Here is a 27,805-nt window from a genome sequence, read left to right as displayed (position 1 = left end):
TAATGCAGAGACATTAAGGCTTGTATGTACAGTAAGCACATGTCTGCATTTGTGTGCATGCATGTATGGGCTGTTCCAGCGTTGTTGCTGCGTTGTGAAGGCCTTTCCCTTAGGGGAGGGTCCTACATACCTGCTAATTGTTAGCTGTCTGCTCAGTGAAGGCTCCCATTAACGCAGTTAGAGCAGTGAGGGGTTGAAGCGTCCTCAGCAATGTCCCTAATCAGCAAAACCCTGCTAACTGATTAAAGTCTGTGTTTGTGAGGTGGCACGAGAGGCGTGCTGCCATATCAGAACTCGCTCTTCATCTCCTGTGAACACACACACGCTGTCATGCACACACCCACAGAGACGCACATGCCGTCAGGCATTAGTACACACACACCCACCCACTGGCATACACGCTGTCATGCACACACACTCAAGCGTGCTTTCACCTACACCTGTCTGAAATAGTCTTAAATGATCTACATTTTAGGTGTTAAAAAGCATTAAAATGTCATAAATAGAGTAATTACAGTTCTTAATGAAAAATACACTTGCATAATATGTTGGACATCATTTCCCTAAACATTTAATTTCCTGGTGTACGTTTTCTTATACTGCCATTTTATAGTTTCAGAACTTTCATTAGTAATGCTCAATCAGGAATAGTCTGTTTTTGCCAGCTTTTTGTTTCTTAATTGTGATAAAGTGGTCATAAATCCAATTCCAGGTGGCATTAAAAGGGTTTTTAAAGTCTTAAATGTGGCTTTCTGTAACCTGCAGATACCCTACACACACTCGTACACTGGCCATATTTCAAACCATCGCTATGTTGTGACAGGATTAAATTGGTGAAGCTTTGCCCTCTGGCCCAGAAAGATCTCATCCTGCTGTCTACTTCCTGCTGCCAGATACTCTTGGCTTTTATATACAGAATCTAATTGATGGGTGTTGCTAAGGTCTCACACACTCAAACAGTAACCCTGTAAGAGTCCTCTACATCTATTTAAACACACACACACACACACACACACAGTACCTATTGTTTCTCTTCTTGATATGGGCTTCCGGCCGTCCTGATAGGGGACTAGTGTTGTAAAGGGCTACAGGTGAATGAGGAAACACTTTGTGTGATTGCTGTATCTGTGTGTGTGTGTGTGTGTGTGTGTGTGTGTGTCCCTCTGTGTTTGGTTTGGTCGACCGAGACTCAGTTGTCGCCCTTAGAACACACACACACACACCCTTCATTGACTTTCCGCCTCCTTCACTGCCATTGTAAACACACACACAGACAGAATATCACACACTTATTACTTAATCTGATGAAGGCATAGGTATCCAGTGTCTCTCTCACCTGACCGCGCACACACACACACACACACATACTGTCTGACTAGGGCATACATATTCTGTCTTGTGCACACACATGCAGACAAAATCACACACTAGCAACAGCATCATGGATTGTCTCTCATGCACATACACGCACACACACACACACACACACACACAAGCTTCCAGCCATCATCTGTCAGGTAGAGTTAAACAGGGACTGGCTTCACTTCCTCCGCTGTGGAGTCAGGTTTTCTGTGACACCAGCCTAGGGGAGAGAAGGGATCACATACACACACACACACACACACACACACACACACACACACACACACACACACACACACACACACACACACACACACACACACACACCTCTGTTCTACTCTTCCCTCCATTCCACACACTGTCAGGAATGCCCAGACCTGCCTGGCCTTGCACATCCTATAAGACAAGTCGATCCCAAACCTTCCCAAAGAGGCATGACGTTCCCACTTCCCACCACCAAAGGCTCGACTCGGTGGTAGATGTGGGATGTGGGAATGTGGTCGGAATCTGTCATGGAATCTATAGGGTAGACACACACCTGCACACACACATACATACACACACACACACACACTCTCTCTCACAGGTTCCTAATAGCAGAGGTGGGTTCCAGCATAGGAAACTGGAAACTTTTTTGTTCACCAGCCACGTTTGCTGGTAAATCTCAAACTTTTCCAGTCATTTTCACCATTATACCTGCCAAACTGTTTTTTTTTTTTGTTTTTTTTTTAGAATAGGATAAGACCACGGAAAGACAGCAGGTTACCTGTCAAAGTGGCTGGTGGAGTACTCAAAATTACCAGCCACAGCGCAAATTTTCCGGCATGTGGCTAATGTTCCCATAATTCCATAATTTGTGCCACAGAATAGGCTTCAATTTTTACTTCAGTAGCATTATGAGCAACCAATAGCAAAGGAGGGCAAGGTTCAGAGCCACAGCACCGAGGCAATAGATGTCACAAAATATTCCTGTGACTGTAGGATGATCCTGTATTATAGAAAAGTGAAGGAAAGGAAATGAGAGCTGAGGAGAAAAGGAAGTCTTGACAGTAAACTCCAGCACCACTCATTTTTAGATGCTGAAAAATTATTTAGTAAAAGCTGTGTCCACATTTTTAGTATTTCATATTGCAATTTTGCAATATTCTGCAACAACAAAAACCTCAATATGCCTGTATTGCTCAGCCCTAATATCACAGCCACGTCAACAGATTTTTTTCCTCCAGCCAATGAATTCATGTTCTGCAATCTTAGCTATGTCAGTCGGACAGCTTGAGTTAGTGGGTGAGTGGAGGATCTGGGTCATTAGCTGTCTGACACTTAGCACAGGGTTTTCTGTCTAATGCAGCCTAGACCTGTGTGTGTGTGTGTGTGTGTGTGTGTGTGTGTGTGTGTGTGTGTGTGGGGCGTGGGTGTGGGTGTGTGTGTCCATCACTCCAGACTGCCTGCCTGGCTGACCGGCTGACTCCGCGACACGCCTCAAAGCACAAAGTGAGCGCACTTCCTTGAGGCAAAGTACAGCTTTTTTTGAGCAGGTTCATACCAAAAAAGTTTGTTGCTCAAAAAGTTTTTTTTTTTGCCAGCATTCTAGGCTCGCTTTGAAATTCTGGATTCTCGCTGCAGGTTTGTAGTCTTCGGTTATGCATTGGCATGTCCTGTCATTGCTCTATGGAGCGGTCCCCAGAGGCTTGCTTTCATGACTCTGATTAGTGGTTCGTGGATAATTGAGCTGCATTTGCATAGATTTTATATTTTTAGGCATTAAGCTTATGCTCCTAACCAGAGGGACTTCCAGTGAGTGAGCAGGCAGGGGGTTCAGTGTCTTGTAGCATTGTTGTAGCATTGGGCTTTTGGACAAATAGATTGGGGAATCGGAGATGGACTGAATCCCATCATCAATAGAAATTCCCTTGCCGATTTGTTGTTTTTTTTTTGCAAGTTTAAATTAACTTGATCTTTTGTAATTTAAAATGTAGCCAAGTACAAGACACTGCAATTGGCAAAGTACACTCGGGGACAAAAATTATGCTCAAATTGATTTAAAATGTATTTAAAGGCAGCACAGAAACGAGCCCAAACACACCCAACAATTCAGAGCCTTCCTCAGGGCTCTGAGTGTAGACAAATACATCAGGGTTTGGCTGTATGTGATGACGATTTGTTGACAGGAGGATGTACACTTATCGCCCAACCTTAGTAGTGTTTTGCTGAAGGACAATTCAAGAGGACATATTTTGGCTGTTGAACCTGTGGCCTTTCAGTAACAGGGTGGTCTCTGTAACCACTACACCATCCACTGTGATTTTTGTAGTGTGGTTATCCAATTCAAGAGTTAAAATACTGGACAGGAGCAAAATGATAACCTATGTGGTCTATATGGCAGCTCTTCCCAGCCATGCAAGACTCTACAGGAAGAGATTACACCTGTGCGTGCGTGTGCGTGCGTGTGTATTGAAACCTTACTCGATGCATCATAAAATCCCCTTCCCTCAAAGCTGTTGTTTACCCACTCATTCTCCGTCCCCTTTAAAGACAGCAGGTCAGAGCGCCTCGGGCCCAAACTATGGCTTGACCCCACAGGTCAGCCAGCTAATACCACAGGCTACCTGATCCTGCTAGCTTTCTTTTCCCCTCTCCGTCTCTCTGTCGCTATTTCTCTGCCTCTGTCAACCTGTCTGTCTGACTGACCCTGTCTCTCTCTCTCTCTCTTTTTTCCTCTCTCTCTCACAGTCTGTATTCTGATGCTTTCTCTCCCTCTCTCAAAGGAGAAAGGAGGAAGACCCCACCTTCACCTTGCAACCATTCTTGGGGAGAGAGGGGAGGGAAGAGGGAAAAGAGGAAGAGATATAGGGAGGAGGGAGGGAGGGAGGTATTGGGGGGGAGAGAGAGGGGATAAACACACTTCTCTTAACAAAGGCAGAAATGTGCTCCCGGGGGCAGTCTGGTGTTAAGAGCTATTTGCCCCTACTCGCAGACAGGCCCTGCGTCGCTCAGGTTACACATGCAGGTCAGGTGTGTGTGTGTGTGTGTGTGTGAGAGAGAGAGAGAGAGGGAGAGCGTGTGAGTGAGAGTGTGAAAGGAGTGTTAATGAGTGGTACAAAGTACATTGTGATGAGGTGTGTGTGTGTGTGTGTGTGTGTGTGTGTGTGTGTGTGTGTGTGTGTGTGTGTGTGTGTGTGTGTGTGTGTGTGTGTGTGTGTGTGTGTGTGTGTGTGTGTCAGCGTGTGCCAGAGCAGCTGTATGGCACAGTGCCGTCTCTGGAGCAAAGCCCAGGGCTAATGTGCGGGCGCAGGACTCTCAGGAGACCAGTGGGATGTGGCCTGGCCTGCTTCACTTCCCATCATAGACACTGTCCTCTGTGTGTGTGTGTGTGTGTGTGTGTGTGTGTGTGTGTGTGTGTTAGTGTTGCATGGAGTACCAGCACTGGAAAAACTACCACGGTCCCTGATTTGAGCAACTGTACGATACTAGAGTGTTTCCAGAAGCGGCACTCTATTCTGAAGTGTTTCACATCATATTTACTACCGTCGGCTTCCATGAAATTCACACTCATGAACGTAAATGCTTTTTTTGCTGATAGCAAGTTGTGCGTCAGCGAAATATGTCATACGGGAAACACTTTGTGTAGTGTCTAGCCCCCTTTTTCAACGGAGCTGTCAGTGACTATTTAATGGAAATGTTTATTTTAGGGATGCACCGATGCCACTTTTTCGATGCCGATACCAATTATGAGTATGAAAGTTTAAGTATCGGCCGATACTGAGTACCGATCCGATCCATTACTTTTACTGAACAGTGCAGGCTTACTTCCTTAGTTTGGGGTCAATGGACAAAATTATTGAGATAAAATCCTTGTTTTTCCCACTGTTTGAGAAATACAGGCTTCTATGTGCCACAAATGCATAAAATCAAGACAGTTTGCTTTTATTTCTTACATGTTACTCATGGCTTTCGGTAGATTTTAGTCTTGGGTAAAATCTCCGATACCGATATTCCATTTTAGCCTGGTATCGGCACCGATACCGATACCAGTATCGGTATCGGTGCATCCCTAGTTTATTTGAAGACTTACTGCATTTAAAAATTTTGTCATCGCATTGTTTTAGAGATGAAACCTTGATACTTGTGTGAGTGAGTATGTACTATATCCTCATCTCTCTACCATTCAGTTGGTCCTTCCAACTTTCTCTTTTTTGTCTCTTTCTCTCTCCCTCCCTCTCTCTCTCCAGCCCTGTGACAGCCCTGCACCTCGCTCCCAGTGTTGGCAAATTGCTTTGTAAACGGCAGCACTAACTGTTCTTTTTTTCACTCCTGCATTGCACCTCTTGAACCATCAAATCTCCGGCTCTTCCAGTGTCACATGAATTGGCCGGCTCTGAAAGGGAAGCCGCGGTTCCTGGCTGTCACTCCCCCTCTTCGAGGCTGTTTATTCAGCTTGTCAGATTGATGGAGAGCTTGTGTCTGTACAGTACGCAGGCTTGGGGCGAGCGCGAGCGAACGCACCCACACACACACACACACACACACACACACACACACACACACACACACACACTATGGAGGTTCTTAGTGTCACATTATTACCTCAGCTCTTTTCTTCAGCTTTAACCCTCTTCCGGTGAGCTTAAAACCTTAGTCACGGGAGAGAGGTTATGCGAGAGACCATGGCTGTGTGTGTGTGTGTGTGTGTGTGTGTGTGTGTGTGTGTGTTTTCTTGTACTTCTACCCTTGTGAGAACCAGTTTTAAACCTTTGGAGTGAGACATTTTTGCAAAGTGAGGTCATTTTGGTCAGTCGTCTCTTCTTCCAGGGCCTAGTTTAGGGTTAAGGATGGATTTAGCATTAGGTTTAGGTTAGGGTGAGGGTTAAGGATAAAGTGGTAAAGTGATTTCCTTTTTTTTTTTTTTTTTTTTTTTTATTACTTTTGGAGACATCTTTAGTAATGATCGGTTATTGCTGTGGTGTTTTCGCACTGCACTTCCCAAAGATCACTGGTCAATCAAACAGTGTGTCCAGTGCTGTGATGTCTTTTTTCTTGGATTTTCTATTGACCCAGTTCTTCTTCTATTTATTCCAAACAAACCGCTGTCGTTGCCGGCGGAAACTAAGCAAATGTAAAAACTTTTATGAACTGGGTATGGGTTGAATCACTATTGTGTTGTATTAACAGAGTGGCAAAACAGACATTTATTTATATGAAAATATTGCAGATTGTAACATTACGGTTAGTCGATGGAAGGTGCTCTCAAGGATAGTAATAAAAAGGTGTTTGTGTGTGTGTGAGCGAACACAAACACTTTCTCTTCCTCCTTTTCCTTGTGTGGAAGCAGAATACAATAGCGCTCTGGTTGTCTGGGCCTGCTCACTGGAATGCTTTCTCAGCCTCACGCTCCCTCTGTTGCCTTTCATCTCCTCCTCCTCCCCCTCTCTCCTCCTGTCCTCCTCCTTTGAGCAGCTTCCTCCGGAGTGATTAGTGGGGGCTCAGTGAGAAGTGCTCCTCTGTTCTCCTGCGCTATAGGGGATGACGTATCGTCTTAAGGTGTTGTGTGCACATGTGCCTGTGTTCAGGGGTTTCGCAGTGTTTGCTCTGGGCAGCAGGGCAGAGCAGCGATAGCCGTCTGCCAGCTCTGTTTGCTCTCGCACAACAAGCCTTATGGCTGGTTCATGCTTTCTGTGTGGCTTGACACGTGCGAGTGCCGTACCTTGGCATTCATGCTTTTCGCACTTTCATGATGACTATGCACTTGAACTATAGTACTTTGTAGGAAAATTTGGCAATCCAAAACTCCCAACAAGAAGAAAAAAACACAAAGTTGTTTCAGATTTCAGGTGGTGCACCTTGCTCGCGACACTCAAATGCAGCCAGCACGCTCAGTTTTTTTGAATGCAATTAAGTAATTTTGACCATTTGCACGTCACTGTGTTTATTTCCACATGAAGCGTGAACCAGAATTGCTAGGAGACTATGCGTCTTGTAAATGTACGGTACTATACTATCTATGCTCTGGTCTATATTCTGTATTCTGTGGTACAGCTGTTGTATAAATCAAATTAGATCAATGTACCTTTCCCTGATTCCCAAGGAGGGAAATTAGCATTGGTATTTTATTTTAGAAGGAACCGTTTCATTTTGGCTTTGTTGTGCATTGCTCTTTAGCCTTGTTGTGGTTCAGAGGATAATGAACATATTGGAAAAAGACTTGGCTTTGCTCCTTGTATGAGTTAGTTTCTAAGAGTTAAAGACTTGACCTCCCCAAGCGCTCCAACATGAACACACTCTTTCTTCTTCAATGACCTTTCTATTTATGCATCTGCATTTGTTTCTCTCTCTATCTTTCTGTTTCTCCATCTACATTTCTCTCACTCTCTTGCTATCTCTCTCACTTGTTGTTGCTGTCTTTATCTCTTGCTCTTTCTTTTTCTCCATTGCTCTATTTCTTTTGCTTGCTGTTATTTCCCTCTCGCTCTCTCCCTTATCTTTCTGTCATCCTCTCTCACCCCTCCTCTCTTGCTCTCTCTCTTACACTTTCTCTCTCTGTGTCTCTTTCTCTCTCTCATACATTTTCTCTCTCTCTCTGTCTCTTTCTCTCTCTGACCACAGTCCTCATTGTCTGTGTTTGAATTCAATGGACACTAGTTAGCAGCGTGGTTCTGTAAACTGAGAGGCTTTGCGCTGTTACACTCAGAGTTTGGTTTTTCCCATGGAGGAGGAAACCTCAGGGCATGAGTTGCTGCCAAATGATCCATTTTCTCCCTGGGAGCGTCAAGTACACAAACACTAGATTCACAGTTGTCATAATGCCGGCGTAGACGAAGCCGCCCTCGTGCCTTTCATCTGCAGCCAGGCCCTCGTCCTGTTAATGTTGTCTGAGAAACGCTCCCAACATGAACAAACTCTTGCTACTTAGTCTCTTTCTATTGCAGGGCAACCTAAAAGGTCTGAAAAAAAGGCTTAAAATAAATTATCAGAATAAAAGGCTTTGCAAAGTATTACAATGTCTTAAATAGAGTTATTAGACGTCTTATTTTTTTCACCATGCAATGATAGATTTCTTTGCACTGTGTCCACTCTTAGATTGATAAAGTACGGGGTTAATAGAATATGCAAAATGTTTTTTTCATCGTATCTGCTTTACTAAATACAATTGGACTTCATGTCTTTTAATAATGAATTCCCTGTTGTCCTTTTTCTTATACTTCCCATTTATAGTTTCAGAACTTTTATCAGCTGTGTGCAATTGGAAATAGGCCAGGGAATTTTTGCTTTAGCTTTGTTTTTTTGGGGGGGAGTCTTACATTCAATTCCAGATAGCATTAAAAAGGTCTTAAAAGTCTTAAATTTGACTTTTTGATACCCTGTATTGCTCCATTTGCCTGCTTCTGCCTCTTCCACCGCCTTCACTGTTTCACACACACTCTCCTCTCTCCACTCATTCTCTTTTTACCTCTATACCTCTCTATTTATTTTTCTTACTGTCTTTTTTCCTTCTCTACATTCTGTCTCCAGCTCTCCGTCCGTCTCCCTCTCTCTTCACATGAAAGACTGATCATGGGAAGCATGACTGATGTTAAAAGCATGTGGGTCCTGCCCTTCTCGCTCTCTTCTTACTGTCTCTATAACTCTCTTCATATATATATACTGTATATATATATATATATCTTTCTTTTTTCTTCTCTTACACACCTTCTCTCTGTCTCCATCTCTATATCATTTCTCGTCTCTCTCTATCTCTTTTTCTTCCCTTTCCCTCCCCCTCTCTCTTCTGTTACTGTTGCTCTACACTTTCTCTACCTTTATCTCTCTTCCCAACAGCTGCAACAGACAGGAGTCTCTCTCTCTTCCCTTCCCTCCCCTCCTCTTCCTCCTCCTCCTCTTCCTCCTTCACCTCACCCCATTAACGCCCCAACCAGCCAGCCAGCCGCTCCCTTTCGCCACAGTCACGACCCGCATCTCTTTCCACCCTCCCATCATCCATCTCTCCCTCCCTTCCCTCCTTCCTCCCTACTCCCTCCTTCCCCTCCGAGTCTGGGAACCGGAGGCATCTGTGCTCATTCCAACACACTTCGCGCACACACTCATACAATCAAACACTCATACACACACACAGCTTACTTTTGCCACTTTTTTGGCCAGCTCTCCAGCATCTGGTTAACAAGCCATTAGCAGGACACAGTGATCACCGGCCAGCATCATATGGATGATCAGTCACTGAAATTGGATGAGAGGAAGGCCTGAAGTACCTGTGTAGCTCAGTTGGTGGAGTACCGTACTGAAACTACAAGGTTTACTTCACATGCTCGAAGTGTATGAACTCATGGCACTCTAAGGCACAGAGGTTTTCCTCAATTTACTCGATTATATGTCGTGTACTTCATTCTGCCAGTGCCATGCGCTGATTGACGTATCTGATAAAACTGAATAGTGAGCATCCAGCAATAGTAGAAGCCTTACCACGCTTCCATGCTATCAGAAGTTGCTGGAAGTCGATTTGTATTTAGTTTGTTTGTGTTTATGAGCGGAACAGTCAAGGGAAGTTGACCAGGAAAATAGAGGTCTTTGCAAACTTGATGTGACTGCAGCAATAGAAAAAGCTTAAATTCCCAGATTTTCCAATATTACAAGCAACCAACAGTAAGGAGTGCAAAGGTCAGAGCCACAATGCCCTGAAATGATTCCCCTAACCATCGAATGATCATGTAAGAGAATTGCTAGATCTAAGGAGAGAGTTGGAAGATTAGTGCAAGTAAAGGAGGAAGATATGGGAGGGTGGGGGATGTGATTCAGGGGGAGGGGGGATGTAAGATGCTTCACTTGCATCGTCTACTGCTTTGTGTTGTTTCATTTTAACATGTCTTGTATATTTCTGTATATTTATATGCTTGTGCTCCAGTCCATATTTCCCTTTAGAGATAAAAGTGCTGAACTCAAACCTGAATTTGGGCAGCGTTGACAACAGTAACCAGTTTTCTGGCAAGGAAGATTTGGCTGTAGGCTAACAGTCAGCTTAAGTTGGCTGATGGACAGTCAGTGGATGATGTAGCTGCTTCCCAATATCCTCCCTACATATCCTAGGTATAAACGCAGGAAGGAAGTGGACTAAGGAAACAAGGAAGGAGAGCTCTGTGTTTTAGACCACGACCAGTCAGAGGTGACGAAGGGAGAGGTGACAAGGAAATAAAACTGTTGAGCAGAAAGTGAACCCATCCTTCACTCTCCTCAGAGAGAGAGAAAGACAGCGAGTGTGGGAAAAGAGGAAGGAGAAGGAGGTGTGTGATGGGAGGAGAACATCAGCAAGGCTTCTGTCCGTCTGTTTCCAGCACAGTGTGGCCCCTAGGGACCCATTCCCACAGAACCTCCTGTCACTCACACACACTCTCTCACACACACACACACACTCACACATACACACACACACATACAGAGCGGAGATAAGGCGCTGGTTGGGATGAAGTAATAGGAAAACCATACACTTCCTCTGCAATGGTAAAAATTTGGATTTAGATTTAGATTTTAGATTTTTCTCATGCCTTGGCCCTACAAGATGAGGCTAACCCTTTGAACAGATTTTGGTACCAATGTGATGATTTCAATTATAAAACAATGCTGTGGGCAGTAATAATAATCTTAATCCTCTGGTGCATAATTATATTGTTAAAATATAATGCAAATTTCATCTGTGTGTAAATATGCAAGTTTTTACAAGGATTTCCATTCTTGTGTGAATTTTATGCAAGCTCGCAATAGTAAATGTGACATGAAACACAAGAAAATAGAGAACTGGTTCTGGAAAAGTTCTAGTATAACGATGTTGCCCTTTCTCAGTTGCCGTTGTAGCTTTGCAGCACCAGCAGTCTGTGCAACACTGCTTTGAACAGATGAAATTCTCTGTCATCTTGTTCGCCTTTTATTTTCACCTGCAGTCTACTGACTTCTCAGCCTATGGGCCTGAACAGGCCTTTCCTAGTGGCTTAAAGGAATTCAGAGTGCGTCTGCTGTCTCCTCAGTGTTATATTGATGTGAAGGTGTGTGGGGTCCAGAGCAGCTGGAAACGTGTATTTACCTGAGGGGAGGTGGGGGAAGAGGGGAGCAGGGCGGGCTCACTTCAGCTGGACTGTCTCGCCTCTGTCCGTCTTCCTCTCCCCTGGTTGTTTGCTCAGGTTGTTTGGGGTCAGCGCCGTGTCACGAAGGCACTGAGATGAGGTGATTAAAAATGGATTCAAGCTTGGACTTCTAGATTTAGACTTAGCCCTCAACGGGGCTGTCTGGCATTTCCATGTGCGTGTGTGCAAGCTTGCGTGCGAGTGAATCTGTGTGTGTGTGTGTTTGGCATTGGCTCTGTGTGCGTCGTGTGTTTCTGTGTATCTGCGTGCAAGTGTTTCTCAGTGTGTTTCCTCGTGTGTGTGCTCGCCGCAGAGTTCAGCAGCAGTTAACTTAGTTCACACACCTGTGGCTGATGCAGTAAAGGGGAGTTTCTCTGAGGGATTATGACAGGATCTCGACTTAAACCACTCTTGTCAGCCTCACATCCCCAGGCCCATGTGGCCACTCTAGATTGATTGCCACTTAGCCTCGGCGCAGGCTTCCATTGGAGTGCAAAAGGTGAGGCTTGGAAAACTTCAGACCCCTGACTTGCTGTGATTTACACCACAAGTCACTAATGACAGCTTGCTTGATTTACAGTAGATTTAAGCATAGACTTACTGTCTCAGACCGGTAAATTTCTATGAGTAAAAGAAGGAAACTACAGGTATCGTGAGGCCCGTGATGGTGACCGTTGTTTTCTGTGAGAGGAAAAGGCCAGCTTTGTTTGTCTGAGAATTTCACATTAGGCCGTCCGCTCTACTTTTGATCCATTAGCATGAATGGACGTGAACCCAGCAGACCTCGAGCTAAATCCACTTTGTAAATGAAATCTCCAGAATTTTTGTGACCAATAACCTGATTTTTACAACCCCCTGCTCTAAAAGTTGTTGACGTCTGGTCCTTCAAAGGCAGTGGCAATGCTTGTCAATAAAACCCGCGCCACAAATCCCAACCTCGCTCCTCACCTGGTACTTTCAAAGGATTTTTCCCTTCATTTTGCTGTTTTTGTTTAGTCTGCCCTCTGGCTGACCCCCAAGGTTTGACCTGTTCAGACCCATGTTTCTCCCCAGGTTGCGCTGCTCTCTCCCAGGCATCTGTTTTCTAGATAAGAGCCCTGAGTGCGAGGGCTGATTCATGGCTCTGTCACTGACATGGCGTTGGGCCGTCGACATCCCCGCTCTCCCCGCGTCCGCCTCCCATGGCCCGGTTTTTATAGCGTGACAATACAGATTTAGTGACAAATCAAGCAACATGGTGGAGAAAAAGGCTCTTCTGTTTGTTACATTAAGAGATCAGTTTTCAAAGGAGGAGACAGCGGAGCGTTTAAACGTTCAGTGTCCCCACCTACACCGTGACCTTGGCAGGGATGAGATATAAAAAGTTTCTTTATGAATGATGACAGGTTGGGACAGGAACCCAACCACCCCCTCCCACCCCCACCCCCTCCCTCCCTAGTGACCAAGCTGTGAACTCCTGCCCTGTTGTCAGTAGAAAATTTCAGAGCAGCGTGCAAAAGGAGCCGCGACCTTGGCACCAAACATGGTCCGCTGAAATCTTTCCGTTGCCACTTTTTCATAACAGCCGTCCTTTTCTTTACGGTTGCCTCCCTTTCACATCCAGTCAAGAAGAGCGGCCATCTCCCATATGAAGAGGATTAGTTCTCTTTTTTTCCTGCCTCACAGTAAGTTGCAGGCCTCCCTGTCCTCTCCCTCTCATCTTTTCTCTCCTCTGTTCCCCCTCTCCTCTGTGTCGGCCGCTTGTCCAGCAGGGCCGTGCAGTTTCACAGTCTAATTACAGGTCAATTAAAGGCTTTTCTAGCTCAGCCCTCCTTCTGCTAGCGCTTCGGCCAGAGCGGGCTTAGGGACTCTACAGAGTGGGAGTGAATGAGATATCATTTCATGTGGAGATCAGCCGAGAGAAGGCCCTGAAAGAGGGGATTGGGGGGGGAGAAGGCCCACCCCTCTCTCTCCCTCAATGGGCGAGAGTCCCTCCACCCTCTGCACCCCGCACAACACCCACCACCTTAAAGAAGGGGCCTCTGGGATAGAGGCCAGAGGATTATGGGAATATTCATGACCAGATAAAGGGGTGGGCGGTTGAATGGCTGTGTTTCGGGGCTCATCTCTTAGGTAAACAGCGTCCTAAATGGAGTTTTAGATCGCTACTCCCACTGCTCAGGGAGGAACAGGCAATGGTGACTCTGTTCACTTTTTTTTTTTGTTGCATTTCCGCGGGACCCTGAAAAGAAAGCCTTGTTGTGGCCTTTTATTCCCCTTGCTGCTGTCTTTTGGAGACAAACAGATGGTGCTGGGGGAAATAAATATCTGTTTCTCACAGTTTCTATCCCTAGAATATTGGCTTTTCTGAAAGCCACCATTCACATTCCCCCATGGCCTCCTGGTCTCCTGAAAGCTGTTGCAGGCTCATTTTCATGTCATTAAGAGTCCCTCTGTAAGGGAATGGCTGATGGGTTTTGCCATTCTGATCTATGCAGGCTTATGTCCAAAATGTCTTGATGTTACTCGAAATGTGCAGGCAGTCAGACACAGGTGAAAATTAAACCTTTATCCAGGGAAAGGGAATGTTTATTTTCAGCAACGCCCACATCACCCACTCTGACACACACACACAGCTGCCCAGTGCAACCACAGTCTTCTGCTGTTGGCTGCTGAGAAACTCCACTGGAGCAACTGGGGGTTAGTTGTCTTCCCCAGTGGCATCTGGACAGTAGTTGTTGAGGAAGATTAGAGTTAAGGCTGGGCGATATATAGTATAATATCAATATTGTGATATGAGACTAGATATCGTCTGGGATTTTGGTTATCGTAATATTGTGAACTTAATATTCTTCCTGGTCTTAAAGGCTGCGTTACAGTAAAGTGACATAATTTTCTGAACTTATTAGCCTGTTCTGGCTGAGTAAAATAAACAATGATTGGCTTTACCTGCTCATCCTTATTACTTATTACATGTTACTGATTACTAATGATCATTACTAATTTTCAAAGTTTTCTTATGGGTGATTCATCCAACTCATCCCCAAAATATCATCACGATATCGAGGTATTCGGTCTAAAATATTGTGATATTTGATTTTGTCGATATCGCCCAGCCCTAGAGTTTTTCTCAATCATTTTCCCACCCGCCTAAATTTTCCCAGCTGGTCTGGGGATTTGAACCAGTGTCTTACCAGTCCCACTTCTCTAACCTCTAGGCTGCCCAGTGAACTAAGGATGAACTTCCTAACAGTCAGCAGGATCCTTAATGGTCGGCCTGCATTAAGCGGTCCGCATTATGAAGCGGTGCAGCTCCATATACAGTAGCCTGCGTTATCACGAGCCACATCTAAACCCAGTTAGGCTTTGAAGCTTGAGCCAGGGGCTTTCCCATGTTTTGATGATGTGACAGTCAGTCCCCTCCTTCCTTCCAACCACCCCCTCACCCCCCCCCCGCCCCTCCCTCTTTCTTCAGGTCGGACAGATGTTGGTAATCCTGCTCTGATTGGCTTGGATTGAGTTATGTTGTCCTGCGGTCGAGGCACCCAGCCCACACGGCTGAACTCTGTCAGTTGCCTTTGAGCCGTGCCCTGCGGTGCGGTGTGTGTTGGAATGGCGTACCGCGGGGTTAGGTTTCAGCCCCACACCTGCTGCAGTGCCTTGTCAGCGTGCCCCTCTCCAGGCCCCCTTAATGCCTCCATTAGGTGTTGTAATCTCCCCCCACAACGCCCTGCCATTGTGCCTCAACGTGTTAACAGAGTATCAAAGGCAGGGGAATTTCTTTTCTGCCACCTGCCAGCGGTAAGTGTGTGTAGGAAGGTGAAGGGAGGTGGAGGCGGTGTGGCTGTGTGACTCGTGCTGTTTTTCCAAGACTTCGGGGGGAAAGCGTGTGTATTTGTGTTCCTGGTCCCAGGTCTTCTCGCTGTCGGCCAGCTTTTCTCTGCTCTGCTAGTGTTTCGGGACCTGTGTGTGACTGTATTGGTGTGTGTGCGTGTGCCTGCGTCCCCCTGAAAGGCCGACATGCCGTGTGCCTTTCATCCGTCAGGAAAAGGATACCTCAGCAGCCGTGCTCCCATCAAAGGGGCTGCACACGAGCCCCTCGGTCCGATATTTAGTTTCACTCCAAAGCACGCACACAGTTCTCACCTTTGTGCCGACCTGAAATGGACACTTAGGACACTGTTGCTCCGAGGTCCAAAAACACAATGATTTATCACTCCTCGAAAACGAACAAGTCTTTCTTAGCGGTGTTTTCATAGGGCCTCCTCGTAGGAAAACTATCGACAATAGGTTGCCTATGCATCTCGTGTGGCTGATTGATCAAGACGGAGCAGTGCTAGTTTGTTCTTTAGAGCCGGTGTTTGAGTTTGTGCTTGGTGGAGATCCAGACAGATTAGCGAGGGAGACAGGGGAGCTGCAGAGCCAGCCAGGCTTGGTGGTGCAGCTGGCATTGCGAGCCATGGCCTCCTTTTCTCCGCATTGGCCCACAGACTTCCCTCAGCCCCTGTTTAATCAGCGATTAAGACTGCTTCAGATGGCTCTCGTGTGACAGTACATGTTGTGTGGAAGGATCGCTCCTCTCAGACAGTCTCTGGACAATAGGAGCCCAATCAGGAAAAGAAGTGACTCGCTGTTTTTCCAGTAGATTCCCCCTTTCATGTGGAATGTTGTTGTTATGGTATCTCCCTGTGTCCATTAGCAATGTGCCCAGGAGGGACGTACCATGAAAAGGGGAGGGTGAGAGCTTTTGATGTGGTCTGTGCTAACTGGAAAAGGGTACACAAGCCTTCTCCATCAGATGTGTGAAGCAGGTCTGCCTTGAGGTTTGGCTGTCACAGTCAGAGGGACCATCTGGAGCTGTGGTGAAAAATAGAGGCATTTCTACCTGAACAACATGGCTGTTATTCAGCAGAACATTAGAGCGCTGGTTTTAGAGCCTCTCTCTAACTGTATGCACAGACTATTGTTTCCCGTCATTGATATAACCTGGCAAGGCAACGGGCCGTTTAGGCCTGGAGAAATAACTTTCCACAAGCCCCTGTGGCTCCCCAAATAAGAATAGAAGAGACTCCCTTTCCACCAAGTCTAGTTGCATTTATTTAATAAAGTGCTTTTGGCAAAATGGTTAGTCTTGGAGTGCTTTACAGAAAACAAAAGACACAAAGATTAAACAAGGTAAAAAAGAAAAGGATAAAAAGCACAAGAGATGGAATAATTACATCATAAATGCGAAGAAACGGGGCCTGTGTGCTCCTGTGGGTATGAGAATACAATAAGACAACTGTGCGTTTAGATTTAGCGACTATTTGGTGGAAATTGGTTTAAACACTTAATTGAAAACCATTGGAAATACTTGCGTATTTGTTTTCTGTGAACATTTGTTTGTTCCCCAGAGGTTTGACTAACCAACTTCCTTTGTGTGCTTCTCTGCAGAGAAAGTGCGTGAGATCCAGGAGAAACTTGAAGCCTTCATAGAAGCTCTTCACAAGGAGAAATAGGAGAACCAGGTATTTGTTTCTATATACATCTTGTTACTTAACTGTACCGAAATAATAACGAACAGCGAAACGCCAGGCCTGGGAATATAGTGTAGCATATAGGAGAATTCCACCTTACTAAAACCCAATAAAAAGAGCTAATATGTCAGAAATCAACTCATCATTTTTGTTCAACATCAACCTGCAGAGAACTAGCAAGTCATTTATCCCCACTGCAATGCGAAAGCTTTATTTACATATGAATTGATTGTCTTATGTCTGTTTAAAAACTTGATATTTAGCAACTGTTTCTTGCAGTGTATCAAGCTGTAGTTTCCCTGACTGGTCTTGTCAACTAATGTTTTTGTATGTGGTGTAAGATGTAGTGATTTGTTTATTTGTGATCTGTATTTTGTATGTTTTTATAATGTGTTTTTATTATAAACCCTGTCTGCAAACCAAATTTACAATAAAGTTACGAGTTGAATTGAATAATTGCTCAGAAAACAATCAGTCAGATCAACGTAGCCCGATCCTGAATGTTTAGTACTCATATTGGCAGTGGGGAAAAGTGATTTCGGAGCATTTGTGTGTATTTGTATCTGATCTGTTGTCTCTCCTCCTGTCCTTTTTTACAGAAGCATTGAAAGCGACTCTGCGGATCACAGCAAAGCAATGCACTGAACAAAGACGACTAATTCATCCCCCCGTGTAAATGTCTGCCATCGCCCCCCCCCGCCCCGCCGCACCTCTCATCTGATTTTAATGTCCACGGCTTAGCTTCCTTCCCCCTCGCACGCTGAAGGAAAAGAAGGACCTGACGAGAAGGATCAAACGGAGGAACAATTACCAGGCTTTCGCTTCATTTTTCTATTTTTATTTTTTGTTTTTTCTTGCAAGCCGCCCAGGGACTAGAGGGGGACGTGTCCTCCGCGCACAGCAGCCCAAACACTGGCAGAGCAGGAAGAAAATGACAGACGAGCTTACACAGTGTTGTCGGACATCTGACCGCTCCCTGCCTCCTCTCTCCTCCCTGCTCCCTCGTTTATGAATAAATGAGGATGTCGTACGTGTTAATCTTCCCACTGTCTTTACTCCGATGGTGTCTCTTGTGTGTATGCGAGTGTGCGGGGTGTGCGTTCACCGATGTACATTGCGAGTGTGTGTACAGAGAAACACCGTTGGCGCGGTTCTTGATGGGTGAAGTAGCCTTGAATTTCATACCTTTGCCTCGCCTAGTGCCCCTAAAATATGCCATGTTAGCCGCCTGGCACAGGTTTGCCTATACTTAACGTTCACCAGTCCTTTTTAGCTACATTTAGGATCCAAAGCACTTTAGTTGGCTTACCAAGCTAGCTGTATCCCAATTCTACATGTACTCCTAAATGAGAGTGTGTTTAGTTCCAGCAAGTTTACTCTACATAACTCTTTACAGTAAGCGACTACCTGGTTCAATATTCAACTTCAATCCCTTTAGCGCTCTCAGTTGTATCGCTAATGGGTGAGCAGCTCTGTACCATAGGTGTTGGAAAGAATATAATATCTAGATTTCTTATTTTGCTGTAGTGGATTTGATTTGGCAGATATGTGCGCTATGTAGGTCTATCTGCCAAATGCACTTATAGGGCCTCTTCATACCTCGAACTCAGCCCTACTCCATGTCTACACCTGTGTGTGTGTGTGTGTGTGTGTGTGTATGTGTGCACTTCCATCATGGCAGGGGTCTTAGCATTTCATCTATAACCTCCATCTAGCAACTGATAATGTAATAACTCACAGATAGTGTCATAACTTGTCAAAATGTAATAAAATGTTCCTGTAGATGGGTTGAAAATGTAATAATACCTGTCATATCACATTATTAAATTGCCTGGCAATAATGGGTGTAAGAGATTTTGAACTGATGATGTAACAATATTGTTTCATGATGTAATAACTTGAATTACTGCATTCTTATTCTTACGAGATAAAATATTAGTCAACATTATTATTGCATCATCAGTTAAAAATGTTACTCCGCTTATGAAGTCATTACCGGTTAGTGTAATAATGTTACATTATCCAGTAATTTATTTCATCAACAGGTTTTATTACATTTTCAACCCATTTAGAGGGACATTTTATTACATTTTTGACAAGTTATTACATTGTCCATCAGTTATTACACTCCACTTCACTACCTTGGACCTAGGCTTTACTTTTTATTGGACTAGTATCCAGTCCATCTTGCTCCGGTCCCAGTTGGTCCAATCACACAGGGGGAGTAGGCGGGTCGCCTCCATGTGTTTCCAAACTGCACCGGGTTGAGCTCCTTTCACACTTGGCAGGACAGTGGGTTCGTTTAGATGTGGTGACACAACGCAGGCCCTCTCTGCTGCTTATCCCCTCTTTCCTCTCTTCTTCCCTGCGTTTGAATCGACGTCAAGCTCTTATGCCTCTGTCAGGGATGAGATCAGAGATACACAGAAAAACTGGGGAAGTAGTAATCTCACTTTATAAATAAACAGAAGTTGTATGTCCAGAAACAATCTGACTTCCTGGTGGGGGGGTTTCAAAGTGAAAATTCACGTCCCTGCTTTTGGCAACTCACTGACTCCTCTACCAGTCACTGATCAGGTCCTGATGCTTCTATACCTCTCCCCATCTAGTGCTTTCACCCTCATTTTTACTGTTATCCTCTTCTTATCTCAGCATTCACTCTCTCTTTCCACCTCCATGACCATTTCCCTCTCTTTGCATTTCTCGTCTGGCAATCCACTCACTCATAACTTGAAAAAGAATCTGATAATGGACTGATCCGGGGTGAGAGACTGCTTCAACCCTGGTCATTCATATGTGTATATTGGTATAAATATAATATACCGTGCATCGTGTACAGGTAACGTTAATGAGAAGTCACGGAGCTGTTCTCATGTACAGCAGGTGTAGGGAGAGTGGGGCACTTGTGTAACTGAATATCAGTGGGTTGGTTCAAAAAAACAATAAATAAACGTATTTCTCTTATGTTGTAGAATGTAATGTTTGCATGGTGTACCCCATCAGATGTGCTTTATTTATTAAATTTGATTGTGTTTAAAAGGACAAAAAAGTGAAAATAAAATTGCCGTAAATAAAAAACCTTTTCCATGATGTGTCATCTTGTCTAGTCGATGTTATCCCTTATTTTTTCAACACTGATGGAAGCCTCTTGCTGTCGGTAGCAATTTCATCCAACTCGATACTAGCAGTGTCTTTTATTGAGTTATGGTTTGAACAAGCTAAGGTTGACTAAGAACCCATTTACAGTGATGGACACAGGTAGCTGCAGAGGACAGAGTTATATTCACATTTACCTGCTGAACCTTGATAGCATGTAAGGAACACACTGGCCATGAAAGGGAATAGAATAGAACTTTATTGTCCCACCAAGGCAGGAAAATCACCAAAAATACAACATCACATCCATGTACATCACATCAATAACACAAATCACATCGCATCAATAAAACAAATCACATTGCATCAATAAACCAAAAAGGGGGGTAGATTAGTGCAGTTTAAGTTAAATGCACTAGGGACAAAAGATCCCTTGTAGATCTTTTTATTTATTATATTTAATGCATCGTACTTCTCTCGCTCATCCTAGGAGAGTTGTGTTGAATGTATGTGTGTTTCCACTGCGTACCACAGTCTGCTGTTATCCTACAGCTAGCTGCTGCTGGCTGCAGTGACCTGTGTGTTGATGTGGCGAGGCCTCTGCTCCAGGTCTGGGCCAACAGCCGGAGTATGTAGCTCTCTGCGGGATGTTATCTCACCCCAAACCAGGCTGAGGACTCGCCGCACCCTGGGGCAGCGGTGGGGGAGAGCAGGTAGGCAGCCGAGGGCCGGCTGATTAATAAGTCAGGGTGTAGAGGTCCTCCACTCCTGGGCATCCTCTCTTCTTTCACAAGAGCCTGGTTGTTACCGCATCTCCACATTGCCAGGGGGCTCAGAGGGTAGCACAGAGGAGGGAGGGAGGGGGGGGGGGGGGGGGGGGGGGCTCCTCCACACTGCCGTCACCTGAGGCTCCACACATGGAGATAGCCGCCTCACGTCAACTTGCTGTTTTCAGTGCAGCTATTATATCCCCCTGGTTTTAAGAAAAGCAGGGAAAAATGAGTGAAAAAAGGCCTAATGACTTTGTAGCGGCCGTGAAAAGAATGGGGGAAAAGTCAACCTCCAGCAGAAAGCCTTTGTGCTATCAGATAGCCACGTTCTAGGAGGAGGGAGGCCGGCCGGGACACACTATACGGCCATTAGCATCTGCAAAGGCCGTCACGTTGACTAATAGCCAGCGCCACAACGGCACAGTGGCTCAGTTTGTGTTTTCCCTCAAACCCCATTATGCTGGTGACACAAAGGCAGCCGGGCCGCCGGTAAAGACCTGTCAAATGTGCCACAGCAGCGGACGTGCACAAAGCTTCATTTCTAGTCTTCCCCAAGAAAAAGAAAAGGCCGGTCTTGTTGCTTCTTTTTTTTTTTTTTAATCCCCCGCCTCATCACACACACCCATTCTGGGTCTTTTTTGGCGGGAGGAGGGGGGGCTAGGGGGGTGTGGCGGGTGGGTATATGATGAAAACATTGAATAAGTCTTAGAAAAAGGCAATAAATTGTGGGGTTGGGCGTTTTTTGGCAGTTGCAGCGGTGTTGGCGTTTGTTTGCCGGCTTGTTGGGGAGGCTGGCTTTGTTTTCAGCCTTCTGTCTCCTCTGTGATGGAGCGGTTGACGGAGGCTGTGGGAGAGAGAGAGAGAGAGAGAGAGAGAGACTCTGGCAGCCACCAGCAACGCTCATGGCTTTCAACCGATGGGACCCCGGCTCAGATGCATTGCACAACAACTGTTTTTTAAAGTTATGGGCCCTCAGGTGGATATTGACCAATCTGACCCTGCTTTGAAGAGCCCACTTAAGCTAACCTGTAAAATTGTGTCTCGTTGGTCTCTTCAGGGTCAAATCCCTACGCTAACAAAGCTACATGCAAGTCCAGGAGTGGAATAAAGTGCCACTTTGCCCTAAACATATCCAGAATCCACTGAGCTTTAAGGGTAGAGCATCCCATAATAAGGGACTGGCTTGTGCAGCCTTTGCTCTAGGATGCTTATTACTCGTCTGTAAATTGTGCATTTTGGAACAATATACTAAAAATGAGTATATAAATATAAAGAACAATCCGATATTTTGATTACTTGTATGGCGTCTTGGGTTTTGACGTCTGTCATCAGTTTGCATTGGCCAAAGAAATGAGAACCGCAATGGAAACAAATCCAGGACTTTCTCCTGCTTTCCTTGGCAGTTTTTCTTCTTATGCAAGCATGATATGTGATTTAAAATTTGTCGAAAAAACAAAAGAAAGAAAGAAAGAAAGAGCCCTTGACCACCATGACTCGGTTTGGTGCACTGACGTTTACAGTACAATTTAAATTTGAATTTTCTTGTCCTTCGCCTCTCTCAATTGTTTTGAGAGAGGCGATAATAAATAATTAATATTTTAATTGTTTTATTCTCTGTCTTATTCATCAATATTGTCATTCATGTTTTTTTGTGTAACTCGTTTATTATGTAAAGTGTCTTATAGAGTATTTAGAAAAGCGCTATACAAATAAAATGTATTATTAGTAGTAGTAGTAGTAGTAGTAGTAGTAGTAGTAGTAGTAGTAGTAGCATTATTATTAGTATTATTATTACAGTACATGACACACTATATAATTGAGCAGGAAAAAAACTTTAAATTTGTCCCCTTCATCCGCACTGTGGCACTCTAACACATAAAAAACAGAAACTGATGTATGTGAGTCTCTTCCCGCCACTGCAGTCCTAAGTTCAGATAAATACATTGGATGTAAATCAAACGCACGGCGCCCTGGGAGACAAACTGCCGCTGTTAAAGTCACCGCTGTTGAATCTTATCAGTGTCTTGTTGAAGCAACAGGCTTCCTTCTCCGTTTCCAGCCAACAAAACCCCGTACTGTCCCCGGGGCCCGCTGCTTTCTGCCCCGCACAGAATAGCACCACAATTGGCCTTTGTGTTCATTATGTTGGAGGCATCTTCCCATTGCGCTGTGGGGTCCATTCCAATGCTGAATTAGGCCCATGGGGATTTTGGCCAAGTCACAGAGGTCAGCGACCTTCTCTATCACACCCCCAACACACACACACACACACACACACACACACACACAGTGCCCTGTTCTTATTCTGTGTGAGCTATAAATTACGGTAGTACTCAGTGCTTAAATTTTAGGGACTGAAGGAGGCTCGACCGTGTGAATCCTGTGGTGGTCCTGTATCTCTGTGTGTGTGTGTGCGTGTGTGTGTGTGTGTGTGTGTTGCAGGGCAGAGCGCCACTGCATGTTCTCACCATTCATTCTGACGTCCTCCCTGAAAGAATCCATAAAGTGACCTCACCATCTCCCGGCGTGGGACGTCATAAATGAATCAGGCCATTGTGGACTGAAGCCGCCTCCCTTAATAGATTCCCGATGCTCAATCTATATTTTTCTACTAATCCCTCCAGATGCGCGGTGTCCGCTCACACGTGGGGTCGCTCAGCGCACAAAAACACAAACGGGAGCCGGTCTCAGTCCTGCCGCATTTACACTGCTGCTGGAAGAGTCCCGGTTCAGATTTTCTCCTCACATGTGACTCAGATCTGATGTTTTCTGATCAGTGTGAACAGCAGAAAGTTGCATGTAGTCGCATTGTGGTACAAAGTCAGATCTCAAGGCATGCAGCCAAGACAGGATCAGATAGGAGCAGCAATTCAGAAGAACATGACATACACTTAGGAATTACATTTTACAGCACATCCGCCTCTCCAAGACGGGGGGTAAAAACAACAACTGAGTGGTGAAGAGCACTGAAACTGTGTGTGTGTGTGTGTGTGTGTGTGTGTGTGTGTGTGTGTGTGTGTGTGTGTGTGTGTGTAAGAAGGGGAGGATTGGGGACTTTCATTTGGAGAGAGGAGATAAGCAAGGTTGCCATGGAAAAAGCGATCGTCTCTCAAACTGTTTGCGAGCGGAGTCGGGTCTCGGTGAGGCGGAGGACCTCGCAGCTTTTAGCACAAGAAGCGGCCCTGGGTTTGCATGGACTTAGGGGGATTATGGGAGCATTCATGGCAGCCCACGAGGCCAGCAGGTGAGGTCTGGGCTCAGCTGCCTCAGCCTTTAGGCAAACAGAGAGCAGGGTTGCCAGATCCAGGCTGCGTTGCCAGGCTGAAAGTGTATCTGTCCACACTCGTCACGTCAGTCAGGCTGATCTCCCCGTGGCTGCGGCGGGGGCCGGCACTTGTCGCCGGATGGGGGACGCTGAGGACCCGCTTTCACCGTCTAAGTACCGCAGTGTGGCCACACCAAAAAGGGTCTGGTGACATTACTTGACTGGCCGTCAATAGTATCTTAGCAGGCGCTAAAACCAAACGCAAACACGCCGCGAGCGAGGCTGTGAATGTCGGCCGGAGGGTTTCCAGGCCGCGCTCCGTAGCGTAGCAGCGCGGTGTGTGACAGAGAAATGACAACTCGCCCGGTAAAGTGATCAAGTTTGTGAGCCTTTGTCTCCTTTGAAGGAAACGCTGAGCTGATTTACACTGAGCTGATACTTCTAATTAGATTTGCATTTTCAAACGAGCCTGTTTTACATGTGTTATGGGAGGAGAACGCGGAAACAGGCTTAGGTTGATTGAATGGTACGCTTCTTTCCCAGAATGCCATGATTTCAACTGGGTGACATCACTTCAGATTAAGACAACCTTATTGCCAAGCTACTTGTTCAATGTTGTCAGGAATTTTTTTTTTTTTTAGCTCTATTCTACATTTGTTACACACAAATAAATGTCAAACTGTTTTTTTTCACATGACCTTTGCACAAATAAGAGTTGGAAATAAGATTAGGAGGGACTGAAGAGGAAGAGGTTGATATGTTGAACTGAATTAAGACCTGGCTGTGAGATGCTTGTGAGGACGATGCAGTAAAACACGAGAGATGAAGGCCAGTGAGCAGCTTCTCCTGACTGTCATGTTGTTCATGTGAGAAACACATGAAGGAGTGAAAGTGAGTGAATGACTGAATACTGAAGAAACCTGCTGTAGTGATCAGTGAGTGCAGCTCTACTGGAGTGAACTTCATCCTCTCCTTTAACTTATTTCTCTTTTTGGTCGTTTCTCTCTCTCACACAACTTCCATCCTATCTTCGTTCCTGACACTGTTTTTATACTCAGAATACTCATCAACAGTATTGGAAATGAACTGACTCTAATCATTTTTAAGCATTTTACATTTCTAATCATTTTAAAGTGCATGTACTTTTGTACTTTTCTCAGTTGAATTTTCCAAATTAGAAACTAAACTTTTGGATGTAAGATGCTTTTCTTCTTTCTCTCACCCACACAGATTGTAATTCTGTACATCATTTGTGCAATTAAACAAAAAACTGAAACTAAATTAAATTAAACTAAACTAAAATTAACTCAACTCAGCTGATCATTTGGGCCAAGGTGCTTGGAGGGTCTTTCGCTGTTCTCAATGTTTTTATTATTTGTACAACTAAAATAAACTAAAATTTTACTGAAATAAACTGAACAGAACCAAACCGACACAACACAACACATTTGGAGAAAGATGCGTTGGGTTTCCTTATCTAATCCACAGGTTTTCTCTCTGTTTTTGGTGTTTTTAGCATTTGTACAACTAAACTAAAACAAAATGAAACGTTTGAAAGACGTTTCTTTGTCTTCTTCTCAGAAATTTCTCTGTTTTCAGTTTTTTTATTTGTATAATTAAATGCAGCTAAACCAAACAGAGCTACACTGAAATGTCGTCCATCCAGATCCCGCTCAGCCGCTGTGTTTGCTCACCTGCCGGTCGCTCGTGTCCAGTCGGGCTGAAAGGCCCCGCTGACCTCTGACCTCCCGCAGCCTCCGCACGCCTCCCTCTGACCGCAAATATTGAACCAGTCAGTTAACCAGTCGGTCAGCCGGTCGGTCAGGGTCTCGGTTCGTTACTCTGCTGTCCGCTGCATGTTTGACTGTTGCCAGAGAACAGCTTTGTCCACACTGGACGACCCCCGCCAGGCCAGGGCATGCCCCTCTGTGTGTGTGTGTGTGTGCGTAGGTGTCCATCTTTGGATGTTTGAGTGGGTGGAAGATTGTTACCATTGTCCGTGCCTTCAAATTGGCATTGTGTGTGTGTGTGTGTGTGTGTGTGTGTGAGAGACAGAGAGCGTATGTGCGTGTGTGTGTGAGACAGAGAGCGTGTGTGTGTGTGTGTGTGTGAGAGAGAGAGAGAGACAGTTTGTATTTGGGTGTTTAAGTGTGTGGAAGATTGTTACCTTTTGCATTGTGTGTGTGTGTGTGTGTGCATGTGTGTGTGTGAGTGTCATCCTCATTGGTGTGTATCTTCAATTTGCGGTGTGTGTGTGAAAGTGTATTTGTATGTTTGACTGTATTTGAGTATTTGAATGTGTGAAAGATTGTCACCATTATCAGTGTGTCTCCAGTTTGCGTTGTGTGCGTCAGTGCTGCTAGAGTGTGTGTGTGTGTGTGTGTGTGTGTATTTATGTGTCTTTCGTTTGCATTGTGTGTGTTTGTTTGCTTGTGTGTTTGTGTGTTTGCCCGTGTGAAACATCGTCACCCTTATTGGCGTATATCTTCAATTTCCATTGTGTGACTCAGCTATCGATGTGTGTCTTTCATTTGCATTGTGTGTGTGTGTGTGTGTGTGTGCGTGTGTGTGTGTGTGCGTGTGTGTGTGATCCCGGGTGCTCAGGAATGTTTGCTCTGCCAATACAGAGTGACTGTAGTCCTGGTCGTCTCTCCAGCCTCAAGTCAAACAGACACTCTGCCGCCTTTTATCAGCCAGACAGGCGCGTCCCTTCAGGAGGAGGAGGTAAATAATGGCAGCACTTTAATAGGTGGATAATGTGGTCGCAGGGCGCAAGACTGACTGTCCCTGAGCAAACAGGACCATGCACTGGCCAGCAGCCCGCACACACACACACACACACACACACACACACACACACACACTGGCCAACAGCTCTCACAGCCAGGAGATTTACAGAACCTAAAGAAGAAATGTGTACGTTTAGTCTTTTATCTCACACACTCACACACCCACTGCTAAGAGATTTAAGGATCTTGAACATGCGCATTCAGTCTTTCACCAACCACACACACACACACACACACACACTCATATAGATTCTCTCACACACACAAGGAAAGATGCTGAGTCTTGTTTGGATTGGTTTCAGGCTCAACAAGGCTTCATGATACAATGATACATGGATTGAAATCATCATCTTGCAGTTTGTTTTAACATATTTTTGATTTGCACTTCCATTTTTGGGTGAGAAATTAGATTATCCATTTAAATTGTGATAGCTTTATTTTTTCCGTTGTTGTGTCTTCTCCTTCTTCTTCTTCTTCTTCTTCTTCTTCTTCTTCTTCTTCACTAGAAGTTTACCTGTAGGCCTAATCTTCCCTGTGCGACGTTGACCTTTTGACTCCCGCTACACATTCCTCCCCACAGACACACACTCACACACACACACACACATCAGCACTCGTACCATCATCTGCTCCACATCCATCAAGATACAGCAAGTCCACCTTCACAAACACCGACACACACACACACACACTCACATGCGTTCACACACCCACGGGCACACACTTCTCCTGAGCTCTCCAGGGACCAATTAACATCGTCTACCTGCCTGTGGGCCGTGTGCCCCCCCCCACATCCCCCCAACACACACACACACACCCCTTCACACCCTCCCCAACCTCCCTGGGTCTTCCCCTCACCCCCTCAACACACACACACCCGCACCCCCCCCACAGACCCCGTGACCCCTGACACACGACCTCTGTGCTG

The 27,805-nt window shown here is 45.2% G+C and overlaps 1 protein-coding gene across 3 annotated transcripts in view; it reads left to right on the top strand.

The window, feature by feature from the left end:
* Positions 1-17,995, top strand: part of opa1 (OPA1 mitochondrial dynamin like GTPase) — a 45,373-nt gene extending 27,378 nt beyond the window's left edge. For all 3 annotated transcript variants that reach the window (XM_071908533.2, XM_071908532.2, XM_071908531.2), the window contains 2 exons: positions 16,875-16,948; positions 17,557-17,995. In XM_071908533.2, coding sequence (XP_071764634.1) covers positions 16,875-16,939 — 65 coding nt within the window. In that variant the 3' untranslated portion in view covers positions 16,940-16,948; positions 17,557-17,995. The remainder of the gene's footprint in view (positions 1-16,874; positions 16,949-17,556) is intronic.
* The last annotated feature ends 9,810 nt before the right edge of the window (positions 17,996-27,805 follow it).

This window comes from Centroberyx gerrardi, chromosome 9, assembly GCF_048128805.1.
Source record: "Centroberyx gerrardi isolate f3 chromosome 9, fCenGer3.hap1.cur.20231027, whole genome shotgun sequence".
Lineage (NCBI taxonomy): Eukaryota > Metazoa > Chordata > Actinopteri > Beryciformes > Berycidae > Centroberyx > Centroberyx gerrardi.
The sequence above is the reverse complement of the archived record's forward strand: the minus strand, read 5'-3'. Positions and strand labels throughout refer to the sequence as shown.